Source organism: Camponotus vicinus, unplaced genomic scaffold (genome assembly GCF_025532165.1).
Source record: "Camponotus vicinus isolate PSW18456_S1 unplaced genomic scaffold, iyCamVici1.0 SCAF_4, whole genome shotgun sequence".
Lineage (NCBI taxonomy): Eukaryota > Metazoa > Arthropoda > Insecta > Hymenoptera > Formicidae > Camponotus > Camponotus vicinus.
The window spans coordinates 14,939,488-14,954,330 of NW_028141976.1; the positions used below are offsets into that span (position 1 = coordinate 14,939,488).

Sequence of the window (14,843 nt, forward strand, 5' to 3'; positions counted from 1 at the left end):
AATATGCCGCAGATTCCGAAATTTCTTACACGAGACTTCATTTATAATATTCACGAATATATGTCAAAAAATAAAATGCATTTTTTATTCATTTGAAAGTAATTTTAATAGAATAATGAGAATTTTGCGATTAAAATAATACCAAATACGATATAAATCGCATAAATTTAATTAAATATATAATTATAATGAAATATTTATTATCAGATTAATTAAAAATTACCCGATTTACGTCATGTTTGATATCATTTTAATCGCCAAAATCTCATTAATTCATTAAAATTACTTTCAAACCGATAAAATTAAAAATAAAAGTTTCAATTTTTATTTTATAAGATGTTTACATTTTCGTGAATTGCGAATGGATAGAGGAAGCGAAGGAACCGATTGTAAGAGACTTCGGAACTCTTTGATGATAGGTCATCTCGCTCGCTCTCTACTCATGGTCTTACTTTCTTTGTCATACTTGACAATCGTGATAGATAGCTCGGAAAGATAAGCGGACCCAAGAATCGAGAGTGAGCGAAACAGTAACAAGAACGAGCGAGACAATAATAGGAGCGAGCGAGACAGTAATAGGAGCGAGCGAGACAGTAATAGGTGCGAGCGAGAGGAAAATAATAGCGCGCAAGAAAAATCCGATTCTCGAGCTCGAGTCTCGTTGCTCGTGCTATTTCTATCTCGTTCGCTCTTATTGTTATTTTACTTGTCCTTCTCGCTTCCTCACGTAACTTTCGCATTGCTTTTATACATACATACGTACATACATACGTATATACCACACACACACACACGCGCGCGCGCGTGTGTGTATACAATATATACATATATATATATATATATATATATATATATATATATATATATATACATCTTTATTATTTAGAACTTTTATTTTTAAGAAATGTGTAGGATCTATATTGAAAATAATATCAAACTTTCTCTCTCTTTAAATATATAAATTATTTATTAATAGTTTGGTAAAAAATATCTTATTTTCAAGTATAGTCATATTATGAATAAATTTCTATATATTGTATATAGCTATTTTTAGTATAAATCTATATATATATATATATATATATATATATATATATATATATATATATACAGGGATGGGAAAGTTACTTTTTAAAAATAACTCGTTACCGTTACTCGTTACCGAGTAAAAAAAGTAACTCGTTATCGTTATTAGTTACTTATTTTTAAAAGTAACTAGTTACCGTTACCGTTACTTCAAAAGTAACAGTTCGTTACTTTTCCCGTTACTTTTAATGTTAAAACAAGATAGAATTAAATAAAAAATTTACTTTGGTAATATTTTTTATTAAAATATTAATATAAAAGCAACAAATTCTTTATTTTAAATTTACAAAACCGTAAAAAAATTAAAGAGATATAGATTTTAAAGCACTTAACATGTAACTTCACATGTAAATAAAAAAATTTAAATTTAAATTTAAATTTATAAATACAGTTAAATTTACATTCTTTTTGTGCTCTCGTCCGATATTACGTCAAACTTAAAAGCTGGCCAATCACATCCATTCCTCAGAAGAATGAAATAACTGTGATTGATGTCATTAATCGCTCCAGAGGTGTCTGTGAAGCTGGCAGGACAATCTATGAATTTCAAAAAAATACTAAGAGTTCTGATAGCATTTTTCATAGTTCTACAGTTCCTGATAAAAATTAAAAAGAGTTCCGCATTCCTTATATTAAAAAATTGAAATCGAAAAAATGTGCTAACTTCGCGAATCTAGCACGACACTCTTCCCTCCAAAGTACCAAAACGCGTTGAATATTATTTTTAGCAAGAGTTCCCGACAGTTCTGCTATAGTTCAGCCTATATATGCAATTTCAGATCGATATTCTAAAAATTAATAATTTTTTATGAATTTTTAATGTTCTTGACCAGCACGACAATTAGTGAAAATGTGTCGTGCTAATAATTTTCCGTATTTTTAATGGCAGTTCTGGACGGTTTTATAAAAGTTCTATTCTTTAGAAACATTTTTACGCAGAGTTTCGACAGTTTACTATTTTATAAATAATTATTTAAAAAATCTCTCTGCTTAAAAAATGTTTCTAAAGAATAGAACTTTTGTAAAACTGTCCAGAACTGCCGTTAAAACTACGGAAAATCATCAGCACGACATATTTTTACTAAGTGTCGTGCTGGTCGAGGACATTAAAAATTCATAAAAAATTATTAATTATTGAAATATCGGTCTGAAATTGCATATATAGGCTGAAGCAGAATTATTGGAAACTCTTGCTAAAAATAATAATATTCAACGCGTTTTGGTTCTTTAGAGGGAAGAGTGTCGTGCTAGATTCGCGAAGTTAGCACGACATTTTTTCGATTTCGATTTTTTAATATAAGGAATGCGGAAATGCTCTATATTATTATTTTAATTTTTATCAAGAACTGTAGAACTATGAAAAGTACTTTTAGTATTTTTTTTAAATTCGTAGATTGTCGTATCAGCTTCACAGACACCTCTCAGAGCAATAAATTTCATCCGAAATATTATCGAATTTTATATAAATGTCGGTCGATGACTAAAAATTGAATATGACAGAAATACAATGTCATAAGTATTTTCAAAATATGAAAAGTAACGGTAAAAGTAACTGTTAAATTCGTTATCGTTACTAAAAAAATGTAACTACGTTATCGTTACAGTTACAGAAAAAAAAATGTAACGCCGTTACCAGTCCGTTACCAAAAAAAAGTAACTATAACGGTAACGGCGTTACAAGTAACGCGTTACTTCCCAACCCTGTATATATATATATATATGGAGAAAGAGAGACCACAAATCTTATTTACATTAAAGATGTATACATAACTTGTCTTGCATTCATATTTTTGCAGTCATATTGCCGGCACTTTGTGCATATAGCACGGAACAGAACCACAAATCGTGGACATAGCATGTTACCCTTTGAAAAGTTTCATGGACATGGCTATGTAGTTCAATGTCCACGTTTTATGGACATAGAGGCGCTTCAAATACGAGTTCCACCTAAATCAGGGGCATGGCCGCTCTCAGGCTTCTCTCTGCTCGCAGTTATGTGTTTCCATTGTGAAAATACAAGTGCTTTATGGTGATAATATGTCAAAACCAAACTTAAGGAAGATAACGGCTGATCCTACGAAATGTAATACAGACTCTTCTCGACGGCCGAGTGTGTTTGAGAGGTTGGGCACCAAACCAGCGATCGCCGCCACCGCCGCTCAGAATACATCGGATTATTGCAGAAATTGGGCCCTCAACGGCAGTTGTTCCTATGGCAAGAATTGCAAGTGAGCGGCTTTTATTTATATGCTGGAAAGATTCCACTCCACAACAACTGAACAATATTTCGCAATTCCTAATCAATTGTTGGGACATTTTACATTTGTACACAAAAGTATCAACAGTAATCAAATTGAATTTACATAAGGGTATACAGACTAATAATAGAGAATAAAGAGAGATTCTTATAATATATGACTAATTATAACTTATTTTTGGAAGAGAAGTTAAGGGTAGAAAAACGAGCTATTTAAATTCATTTGTTTTAATATTCCAAACAAATGCATTTACTATACTCGCTCTTTTCACATCAGCAGTATGAAATTATGAATTAGGCTTTTTTTATGAAGCTATTTTTACTCTTCATTAAAGCAGACTTATTATAGAATATTAAACTTATATATGAATTTTCTCTGTTTCTCTTATTTAATTAGATACGCAAATACGCATACATTGATAAGCCCATCCAAACGTGCTAAGAAAGATAATGCAATTGCAAGTACATCTGGAGTAAGTATATCACATTTTTATGTTTATAATAATTTCATTTGATATGGAGTATTTTCAGAGCATTTATTGTGCTATAGGATTAAACAGAATTGAAATTAATAATTAATTAAAATTAATTAGAATTGTAATAAATAATTGACTAGTTGTAAGTTAAAGATTGATTCTCTCAATATTATAGCTCATTGAAGATCCTTTCAAACGGCTTACGTCAAAAATTGTGAAAAAAGCATCACACAGCCCAGATTTGAACATAGAAGAGTGGAATCAAACGGATCTTGAATACGAAGACGAGAAAGTGTTGGAGAGACGGCGGCAATTGTTGCAACGAGAATTGGAATTACAAATGAAGAAGGATAAAGAAGTACATGGCAAAGATAAAGTAAGGCAGAAAAAAAAGGCTATGAGCTCCTCCTCTAGTTCGCGCACCTCCAGTACATCTAGTAGCAGTAGTAGTTCTAGCAGCGAAGACTCATCTTCCACATCAACATCAGATTCACGAAAGAAAGTTAAAAAGATCAAAACAAAGAGACATCATAGTGCTTCCACTGATTACGACGAAGATAAAGAGAAAAAAAGAAAGTAAGTATACTCATTTAGTATGTATAATATTCTCAAAATTTAATATATACGCATGATATTATATCATATATTAAGCATGCAACTCTGCAGTCATCTGTAAGGAGAAGATTTCTTGTATAATTACATATAAAATAAGTAATCTATTATGTTATTTCAATATTAGTTACATAAGCTTGTTTATCTCATTGTACAATCCACTAATCAAATTTGATTTTATGGATTTTACAGACTAAAACTTAAGAGACTGGGAGCGAAAAACGATAAAGCCGTCAGCAAAAAGAAACGCAAGCTTGAGAACAATTCCACGAAGAAAGATCTTACCACTAGATCGATTAAGAAGCATGCTTCGTTATCTGTATCTAGAAAACATTCTAGCTCATTACGCACTAGATCACCAGCAATGCAAGGATCTACGAGTGGGATCACATCTACGTCAGCCGTAGTATTGGGCTCCTCGGTTTCCGTAGCGCATCACGCGTCATCATCTGGTAAACTACGGGAGAGAAACAGAAGCGAATCGCCAAAAGCAATGAAGAGTAATCGGGAGATGGACAAGGAGGACGGCAGGCATTACAAGAAAGTGCGTGATATAGAGGAGTGTCTGTCCAAGGATACATCCAAATGTAAATCATTTGATAAAATCAAGGAACAACAGGATAAAGAGAAAAATCGTGGGAATGATGAGAAGATCAAGTCGGATGACCGGTTGAGATCCAAGTACAAGGATAAGGACGTGCGTTCGCGTACACCACCGCCGCCTCTATCATCAGAGCGGTCGGCTAAGCATCAACACATCAAAGAAAGCATATCCTCGAAGACGCGACGTAGCCGAACGCCTGATAAGACCCCGTCAAGAGCGAGACGCGATCTCACTCCAATAAAAAATCCGGAGAAACGAGGTAGCTCGTCGAGTCGCGCGAGAGATGCGGAAAAGAAGGAACGCGACTCGCACAAAAGAGACAAGAGCAAAGAGCGGGAAGATGCGAAAAAAGGTGAGCAGACCTCGAGTAATAAAGCGAAGCAGACAACGAATCAGGATGAAAACTATCGCAGAAATAATGCAAGCAAGGATAATTTTGACGAAAAGACCTATGGTGGCGACAAGACGCGACAGAAAAGTCGTGAGCGTCAGCGCGAAAAAGACATGAGAGAGGAACGTCACTCGAGATTGACTCGCGATCAGCGCCAGGAACCTCAACGTGATAAAGATAAGGATGAATCTCAGGAACGTTGCCGCGAGAGGCAGCGAGAGCGAGATCGCGATCGGGATCGCGAGAGGGAACGCGAACGCGACAGAGATAGGGACCGCGATCGAGAACGAGAGCGCGAACACGATCGTGAACGCGAAAGAGAACGAGAGATACGAGAACGGGATCGCGATCGAGATAGAGAAAGAGAAAAATCTATGAAGCCGCGAGAGAGGGATGTATCCACAGTAGTTTCGTCCACGACGTTAAATCTTCCGGCGGATAAGAGTTCGCGTTATAATAGTAGACTCAAGGAACGACCTTTGAGTAAAGATGTGTCGTTTGAAAAGAATAGTGGGGTTCGCGAGCGAAGCAGAAGCGAACGCGAACGGGAGCGATCTGAGACGAAAGCTCTTGTCGAACGAGAACGAAACTCGACGCAATCGCGTCTGGATGGAAGGTATGAAAGAAGTGGTGCCGTGAACAAGGACGCGTCTTTAAGTCGCAACAAATCGAACATGAATTCACCGCGAGATCACATGGACCGATTTCGAGAGACGTCCTTGGACCGTGCGTCCTTAAACGACAAGGGCGGACATTCTGTGACATCGTCGAGCGTCCAATCGACGCCGTTACCGTTGGTAGCTACAACTTCGTCCTCGGCGATTGTGACATCCGCTCTGCCGTCATCTCGCGATCATCTGATGGACATGGTGGACAATCACTATGATAGGGATCGACACGGCAGGAGGTTTGGCATGAGATACGAACGAGACCATACGTCGGAACACAACAGCAGGAAGGATCAGACGCGAATCGAACCGAATCGTATTCCGAGCAAGATCGATCGAATAGTGGATCGTCGGCACATGACTAGTCCACGACGCGCCGTGGAAGTAGACAGGAATTTCGGTAGGAATTACGGGAGAATGCCAGAGCATTGGGATGAGCAGGAAGAGCCGGCCCTTCACGTGGAATATCGTGATCACGCTCATATTCATGATGATGACAAAAGAAAAGCCGTCGAAGGTAGACGGTACGACAGTCCTTTTGAGGAGAGACGCGTCGCTCGTGAGGAGAGATCCAAGGAGTCGAGGTACATGATCCAGACTACAGACCGAACATCCTTCGATGATCACCGTCATCATCACTATCATCATCGTCATCCTCTTTATACTGGCGATAAATTGAGAAATAGTGGAGCTGGAATTAGGTAATAATTAATCAGAAAGTGTTATACTTACTTTTATCGTGCTTTATATTATTAAAGAACATTAATATTATACAAAATATAGAATTATTTCTTTTTATTATAGCGTTAAAGCAAAAATTGTAAACTAAATACCATCAAAAAACTTTACAAGTTTTCATTTTTTAATGTTAATTTTGCATAATTTATATGGATAAATAAATATGTAGAGAGGGAAAATAAGAAAAGAGAGAATAAGAGATCTTAAAAAATGAATAGATACTTATGTATAGCCAATATATTACTCATTCTGTTTTCTTTTGTCAATAAGGGATGAGACTGTTTCAAATGACGATTTGGAAGGACATCATCGGGACGTGGAGCATGGTCGAGATCGAAATTATCCGGCAGCAGAATGGGAGGAGAGAGAGTGGCGTACGAGAACGTTATGGGAAGACAGAGACAGTCTTCCTCGTTCGGAGATACATGATGACGAGTGGAACAATACCCGATACGATAATTCAATGGCTGACTGGAAGTCCAACGATACGCGAAAATGGGATAATCAGAACGTGCATATTCGAACACATTACAGAAACGAACGTTCGAAAGACTTGGAACTTGGAGAATCTACACAACATAAGTAAATATTAATATAGTCTCTTTTCTTTATAAAAGAATAAAGTATAAAATATAATGTTACATATACATATATTTTCTACTAATTAAATTTTTTTAGCAAAAGACGATCATATAATGCGTCCGAAGTGAGAGAGGAACCGACGATTCATCCTTCTGCTAAACAGGCTGCTATTTATGGTAGCATGAAAGAAGAACCTATTAATAAAAAACTGATGGAACTTGCCGAAGGCAAGCTGTGTACAACTACGAGAGAAAAACCCACGGATAGTTTTCAAAAGAAGAATTCACAAAAGGATAAACCTGAAATCAAGGAACCCGTCGTGACGGAACTGAAGCGTCCCATAGTTGATGATTCTTTGCAAACTCTTCACACTGAGAGCGATTTGAGTGATATTAGCGATGATCCTGATGATATATTAAATATGGAAGAAGATACTACGGTATGCATTGTACATTTTTGTATTTTTCTATTTTTGTTGCAAAAAAATGCTTAACGAGTTTATGTAATTTTTTGATAGGATATGGAAAGTAGTAAAACGCGAACAAACAAGAAAGTACCGGATACTGCACATCGTGACGCACAATCAACTGCACAGGAGCCAGCTCAGTTATCTCCAAAAGAATCCGCAGAAGAAACTATTTTCAATTCAAAACCTAAGGATAACGCAGATACAATATCATTAAAGTAAGATATAAATGATATAAAATATAATCGTAGAGAATAAAAATTACACCAAATTTTATATAATGTCATTGTGTTAATAGAAATATAGAAGATGAAAATATGGAAACTATGGACTTTGAAGAAATTTCTGATGGCGAACTAGAAGAGGACATTAAAACAAGCGGCAAAGGATTGGGCGATGCATTAGGCGTCGATTGGGAATCCCTCGTGAAAGAAACGCAAGCGAGGAGAATTGTCTCGAATCAAAACTCTACGGAAAATCGATGGCAGTGCAAAGCTATCTTTTATAGAATTGGTATATCTAAGAAGTATGCGGGCGAAGATTTCGTAAAAAAACTGCTAAAAAAGTATGAAAAGAACGGTGAGTATTTTTTAATATAATTTTGCTAAAGTTAAAAAGGAGTTTACGAAATAACATTTTTCAAATCTTCTTTTTATGAATCATAAAGAATTCTTACTTGCTGATATCGCGCTGATGCATATGGCGCTCGCACGAAATCGGTTGCTGCAAGATTTAGGCAACGGTGCCATGCATACTGTAGATGATTCTTTATACAGGTGAGTCGCATCAAGTTATGCTGTTTAAGAATTTGTGAAATTGTTTGTATGTTACTTTATAAATTAAGATTTATAGAAAATTTTATGTTAATATATTTTTTTACACACACACACACAGTTGTGTCTGTACTATATAATGAAATTTTATTACAGAAATAATGTAAATTATGATGAAGATGTGGATTATGATTTGGAAACGCTAAAATCAAGTGCTGCCTTGTACGAGGAAGCAAAATGCTTATTACAGCAAGTAGTATGAAGGAGTGATGGAACTTATGCCTAAAATTGTGAATAATTACTAGCTTTTTTGTATTAATTGTATAAAATATATATACACTGCCTTATATATGTGTGTGCATAGTGATCTATTTGATCTATATAACACATTGTATCATAACTTCATTGACACGAAACTGTGACCTAATTATCAGTTGAATATAATTCTTGTCTAAACATCTTTGATAAAAATCAATGAATGTTCGTATATTTTAAACCTAAAGTTTCACAAGTTTAATCTCTGTCAAATACGTAATTTTCATCAGAATATAATAATCGCTTATGCACATTTTTTTATCGCAATAACTATATTTGTATATATCCACAAATTTTTCATGTATGTCATAAGATATATATCATGTGCATTAAAGTACGAAACCAAATGATTAGATGGCAAAAATCATAATTACATAGCAATATAGGACGTATTATTTACTTCAAACTCGTACACACATTATGTATATTCATCTTAGACATCGAATAATGCAATAAATACAAATTTGAAATTGTGTCTTCGCATTAATCACTTTTACGAACACAGGTTGCGCCGACATCATTTTGCAATATATCCATTGCCTGCCGTAATAGACATTTGTTTTCGCTATCCTGAAAAACAAATCTAGGACAATAATCATTAAGATACGTATAATTGATGTGAATCTTAGACATCGAATAATGCAATAAATACAAATTTAAAACTGTTTTTGTATTAATCACTTTTACGAACACAGGTTGCGCCGATATCATTTTGCAATATATCCATTGCCTGCCGTAATAGACATTTGTTATCGTTATCCTGAGAAAAGAATTTAGGACAATAACCATTAAGACACGTATAATCGATGTGAATTATATTCTTCATACCTGTATGAGCGGATGCGTTTCTTTTTTCGACGTCTGACGCTTGGATAATTCAAGATTTGTACGATACAGTTCGTATAAAACAAGGCCTACAAAATATATTACGAGAATAAATTTCAAAAATTATCTTTCGTTTTTTTTTCAATTATGATTGTAATAAAACTGAAATATAACTTCAAGGAAAATTCTAATATAAAATAAGCGCTGAGATTTCCTGAAATCTGTATTTTATTTTAATATTATATAATAATTTTGATGTTAAAATAATTAATTGGAGTTTATGTAAAAGTAATATATAATTTTCAATTCAACGTTTTTATTATGTATTTATTTTTTACGAAAATAAGAGTTAAAAAAATTTATAAAGATTCTAATTTCTTTGTAGAAGAAAAGAGTTTTACCCTTTTTAATAGAATCTCCAGAACCTAAAGTATTCAAAATAGAAAGTATGTCGTTACAATACATTTTCTTAATTCTAAGTTCTGCATCCGTAAGATCTGTAATAACACAAATTATATTTTGCATTAACATATTATGTATATATATTATAAATGTATATAATAGCTTATATAAAAATAGCATACGTGGCGCCGGAATAAAATAGAAAATGTGATACCTTACCTTCCCACTTAAGATTCGGCGTCCTACCAAAGTAAGAGATTATACGAAATTTGACGTCGATTAAAATGAAATTACTTGTAGGAACCAATTTCGATAATACCGTTTTTATAAATTTTACAATTTCACGCGGAGTCATGTACATTGCGTCAAGTACAAGCGCATTTAATTGTGAATGAATGAATTCAATCTGTAAATTGATAAATCTCGTATTAATTAGCAGTACGATAAAAATCAAGATAAACTCTTTAATTGACTAAATAATCATATAAATACTGTAATAAATATGCGAACATATTATTAATATGCAAATAAATAGCTTCTCGAAATCAATTATTGCAGAGAAGATATTTATTCTGAAAGAATGATTAAAAAATTGAAAAATTATTTTTATTGCGTGCGAAAATAAAACATTTCAACTTCTAGATAACTTTCTTACCTGTTTGTGATTTACGCTGATCTGACACTTGTCGCAGATCCAGGGAGATGTAAGATCGAGAGGATTGCTTGGTAGCAAATGCCCCGAACAATCGTCCTTCGCGCAGAGAAGCGCTCCGAGCTGGGATCCGAATTCCTGAGGAAAGAGAAGAAACGTAAGCTTTTATTGTCGCGACAAAGTTTTTTTTAAATTTGTGCATAAATATACCGAGGGATCGGAGCATCTACTGCAGTTGCAGGAGAAGTGTTTGGTGGCTTTCAGAAATTGCCTTCTGCTTGACGTATCCCATAGAAGATCGGTGTAGGACATGGTGATTTCCTCGCCAGCGGCGATCGGCAGCGTGGCAGTCACATGCAGCTGTTGCTGATCATCGAAGTGGTGTCTAGTATTTGGCATACAGCAATGATTCTGCAACGCACCCAAGGGATAAAGACCGCGTAAACTCGTGGTGCAGTCCTTGCTCGCGACCAGGACTTCGAAGGAATTTGTGTTGAAGACTCCGCAAATGCGTTTCATAAGCTCCAGTTGCTCCTTGTTGGGAAGCTTGTTCACGTTTCTCTTAAGTAGATCGATCTTGAAATTTATTTTAAACAAGATTCTTGATTTAATATATGTATATTATTATCGTATGTTTTTTTCTCTTCTTTCTTTTATATACAAGGATATTATATATAAAATATTGAACATAAGTGAGAGATTATACAGGGTGACCCATTTTAACTTAGGCAGCCAAATAACTCGAAAAATAAGCAAGATAGAGAAAAATGTTTTAGACAAAAGTTGTATGGTTTCGAGGGGGCCATAAGATGGTATCATTGGTTTGACCTTGAAGAGTCATTTGAAGGTCACGTGAAGGTCACTTCAATTTTTTTAAATGGAACATCCTATATATTTTTGTACATTCTTGTAGCTCATCTCGAGAGCTTTCCAAAACACTATAATTAAGTACATTTTCGTTAAGTACTTTTTGAGTTATGAGGCTTGAAATAATTTCTTAATTTTACATAAACCGTAAAATATCTTGTAAAATATTCATTTTTCGATTACCTTACCTTAATAGTTTTATGTACAAAATAATGAGAGGAATCAATTGGTGTAAAGAAAACACATAGTTGTTTCGAAGAAAAAATATGTAATTTGCAATTAACAATTCCATATTTTTTCTTAAAAACAACTATGTGTTTTCTTTACACCAATTGATTCCTCTCATTATTTTGTACATAAAAGTATTAAGGTAAGATAATCGAAAAATGAATATTTTACAAGATATTTTACGGTTTATGTAAAATTAAGAAATTATTTCAAGCATCATAACTCAAAAAGTACTTAACGGAATGGTACTTAATTATAGTGTTTTGGAAAGCTCTCGAAATAAGCTACAAGAATGTACAAAAATATATAGGGTGTTCCATTTAAAAAAATTGAAGTGACCTTCACGTGACCTTCAAATGACTCTTCAAGGTCAAACCAATGATACCATCTTATGGCCCCCTCGAAACCATACAACTTTTGTCTAAAACATTTTTCTCTATCTTGCTTATTTTTCGAGTTATTTGGCTGCCTAAGTTAAAATGGGTCACCCTGTATAAGTCTATCTAGATAATCAAGTGTTAAGATTAATGTCATTATTTATATTGCTTTTGTTATGTAACAATTATATAATATTATTATCAAGAATTGTTGGCAACATGATAGCAATTCAGACAATTGGCTATCTGGATAGCTAATACATCGCTCAAAAGTATGTCCATATAATTAGAACGATAATTACATAATAAATTTTATAAAAATAATGGAAAAAATATAAAAATGGAAAAAGCAAAATATATGAAGAAGCACATTGTTAATTATACCCAGATAGCATACAAGAAACGTACAGAAGATATCTCAAAGACATCCTTAGGACGATAGGATGTCTTCAGACTGTCCTCTAAACGTCTTTTGAATATACATGTTGTCTGGGCAATAATTTAATTGTTATTTTTTTTAATCTATAAAAGCTATACGAATCAGAAATTTATTAAATATTATGTATGAAAGAAAAGTAAATCGGATCAAATGTACCTCGTGGTTACGAGTAAGCTCCAAATGGCACTCGAAGGCGTACAAGAGTTTACGTTGTTCCTTCGATAACGTAAGACCGCGTATCGGTATCACCGCGAGCAGCAGTTCATTGGACCAGGTGGAACCGCAGGTCGGCATCCACTCCCTGAGTAATCGACACTCTTGAGAGTGCATCGTCGAGTTCTCGCATTCCATCGAACAGATCGGCAAACCGCAACCATGATCGCAGGGAAACAGAGGGCAATTGTTCTTATAACAGACGACACACATAGGGAAGCACTTTCTGTAGCATCGCGGTCCTATCAATAGCGGCACATCCGTAAAGATCAATTCGCCGGCTTGAATATCTCGTGTGGCGAACATGCCGCGACCTCCCAAGGGAGAGTACTCGATGCTCCATGACCGGGATTCTTGTACAATGTTGTTCTCTCGTAGATGGGACTCGAGCAATTCTATTGTCTCGCGCGGTTCCATCTGGATCGCAGATTCACTTGCGTGTAATTTTTCCTCCATAACTTTGTCTCTTGGTGCTTTAATCACTCTCTTTTATACCGAACGTATTAATATGCGTATCGTTTTCAGTAGGCACCGAGCCAATTTTAGAGATCTTGTTTTGCGCCTCTGCAAGATTTTCTTTGCAAATAACAAATCTTATTTACTTACATTATTTAGAGCAGAAGTTCTCTGTTCAAATTATAACTTATGAAATTGATTCAATTGTTATAGAGTGATTCGTGCTGAAATTTTAATAATTGAATGTGAGATTTATATAAATTTAACAAATTCTTGGAGAGATTAAAAAACGAAAAAATTATGAGCTTGATGACACGAATATTAGAGAAAAAGAGAGAGAAATATGTTATTGTAACGTGCATTTATATACGTCGCTTGTCAAATGTGACATATCGCGATATCAGCAGAGAGTTTCGGTTTTTATAACAATTATAAATCTTGTAAAATTAATCAACTCTTGTGAATTAATTAATTAGCGTCGAGATTATATCGCGAAAGATCCTGATACGTTCGCATGATTGAAAATACGCGAGTGACACTGCATAGCGAGCGCTCTTATTATAAATCTTGGCTTAAAATAGAATTACTATTTGGCAGCACATCATTACCGCAGCGAAAAGCAACTAGCTACTGACCTACCTGTTTACTGTTTACGCATGCCAACAGGTTGTAAATAAAATATATAACATGCTAATAATACGAAGTAAACAAGGTTTCTCTGATATATCATATATAATAAATTACGCGCGTATTTTTAATTATATTATTATTTAATTATATTATTAATTAAATGCCTATGTCAATTAAACTCTTTTGCGTTAAATATAGGACAATTAAAGTTAAAAATTAAAATCACAATTTCTTAAAACTGATAATATTGCCTTTACAATTTGTTTTTAAATTTATATATTCGTTATTAAATTTTTGAATCTGTTATTAAACTTTCACTGAATTTTTCGATAACCTGCATTCAAGTATATTTGACAAACATTAAAACAATAGGAATATAAATAGTAATCAATATTAAATTTGCGTTTCAATATACTCAATTTAATAATAAATTTTCAATTTAACAATAAAGTAACGGGCGGTTTTTCGTGTACCGCGGAAACGTAATGATATGGATAGCCGTCGGATCCAGGTGGTGGAATCAATAATTCGGTAACGCGGAAATGTATGTGCAATAAGTCTTTATTGTTGCCAATGTAAAGGTACAAATGTGTTGTGTATGCGCGTGTATATGTGCGTGTATAATTGTATATGTACAGATGCGTTGTGTGGATGTGAATGTGTATGCGCGTGTGTAAATGTACAAGATGTGTCGAGTGTGTGTGTGTGTGTATAAATGTACCGATTATTTCCGGGCGCGATGCACTCGCCCGTTTCCCGGTATCGGCACGTTATCGCTTTCTTGCG

At 34.4% G+C, this 14,843-nt stretch overlaps 3 protein-coding genes across 6 annotated transcripts in view; 1 reads left to right on the forward strand and 2 right to left on the reverse strand.

Annotated features, from left to right (window-relative positions):
* Nucleotides 1-14,843, reverse strand: part of LOC145969629 (uncharacterized) — a 54,084-nt gene that overhangs the window by 29,463 nt on the left and 9,778 nt on the right. The gene's annotated exons all lie outside the window — the stretch shown is intronic.
* Nucleotides 3,033-9,635, forward strand: LOC145969625 (uncharacterized). The gene is made up of 10 exons (XM_083095697.1): nt 3,033-3,314; nt 3,741-3,816; nt 3,995-4,395; nt 4,624-6,795; nt 7,103-7,414; nt 7,511-7,853; nt 7,932-8,098; nt 8,179-8,459; nt 8,548-8,656; nt 8,810-9,635. The coding sequence occupies exons 1-10, from the start codon at nt 3,124-3,126 to the stop codon at nt 8,913-8,915; spliced, it is 4,158 nt and encodes a 1,385-aa protein (XP_082951823.1). The 5' UTR covers nt 3,033-3,123; the 3' UTR covers nt 8,916-9,635.
* On the reverse strand, nt 9,350-13,962 carry LOC145969633 (SET domain-containing protein SmydA-8-like). Of its 4 annotated transcripts, none has more exons than XM_083095728.1 (8): nt 12,915-13,961; nt 11,058-11,423; nt 10,851-10,985; nt 10,415-10,601; nt 10,195-10,290; nt 9,797-9,882; nt 9,660-9,728; nt 9,350-9,538 (listed from the first exon to the last, which is right to left on the reverse strand). In XM_083095728.1, the coding sequence occupies exons 1-8, from the start codon at nt 13,425-13,427 to the stop codon at nt 9,452-9,454; spliced, it is 1,539 nt and encodes a 512-aa protein (XP_082951854.1). In that variant the 5' UTR covers nt 13,428-13,961; the 3' UTR covers nt 9,350-9,451. The 4 variants fall into 4 exon arrangements, with proteins under 4 accessions (XP_082951854.1, XP_082951857.1, XP_082951855.1 ...); XM_083095731.1 differs by having other exon boundaries at nt 9,650-9,728; XM_083095729.1 differs by having other exon boundaries at nt 9,621-9,728.

What these genes read in the sequence shown, in the direction of transcription:
- LOC145969625 (XM_083095697.1), top strand. Translation starts at nt 3,124, where the DNA reads ATGTCAAAACCAAACTTAAGGAAGATAACGGCTGATCCTACGAAATGT. An exon ending in GGAGAATCTACACAACATAA is followed by an intron (nt 7,415 to 7,510) that starts GTAAATATTAAT and finishes AAATTTTTTTAG; the next exon opens with CAAAAGACGATCATATAATG. An exon ending in GTAGATGATTCTTTATACAG is followed by an intron (nt 8,657 to 8,809) that starts GTGAGTCGCATC and finishes ATTTTATTACAG; the next exon opens with AAATAATGTAAATTATGATG.
- LOC145969633 (XM_083095728.1), bottom strand. Translation starts at nt 13,427, where the DNA reads ATGGAGGAAAAATTACACGCAAGTGAATCTGCGATCCAGATGGAACCG. An exon ending in AAACGCATCCGCTCATACAG is followed by an intron (nt 9,729 to 9,796) that starts GTATGAAGAATA and finishes TTCTTTTCTCAG; the next exon opens with GATAACGATAACAAATGTCT. An exon ending in ATGATATCGGCGCAACCTGT is followed by an intron (nt 9,539 to 9,659) that starts GTTCGTAAAAGT and finishes TTTGTTTTTCAG; the next exon opens with GATAGCGAAAACAAATGTCT.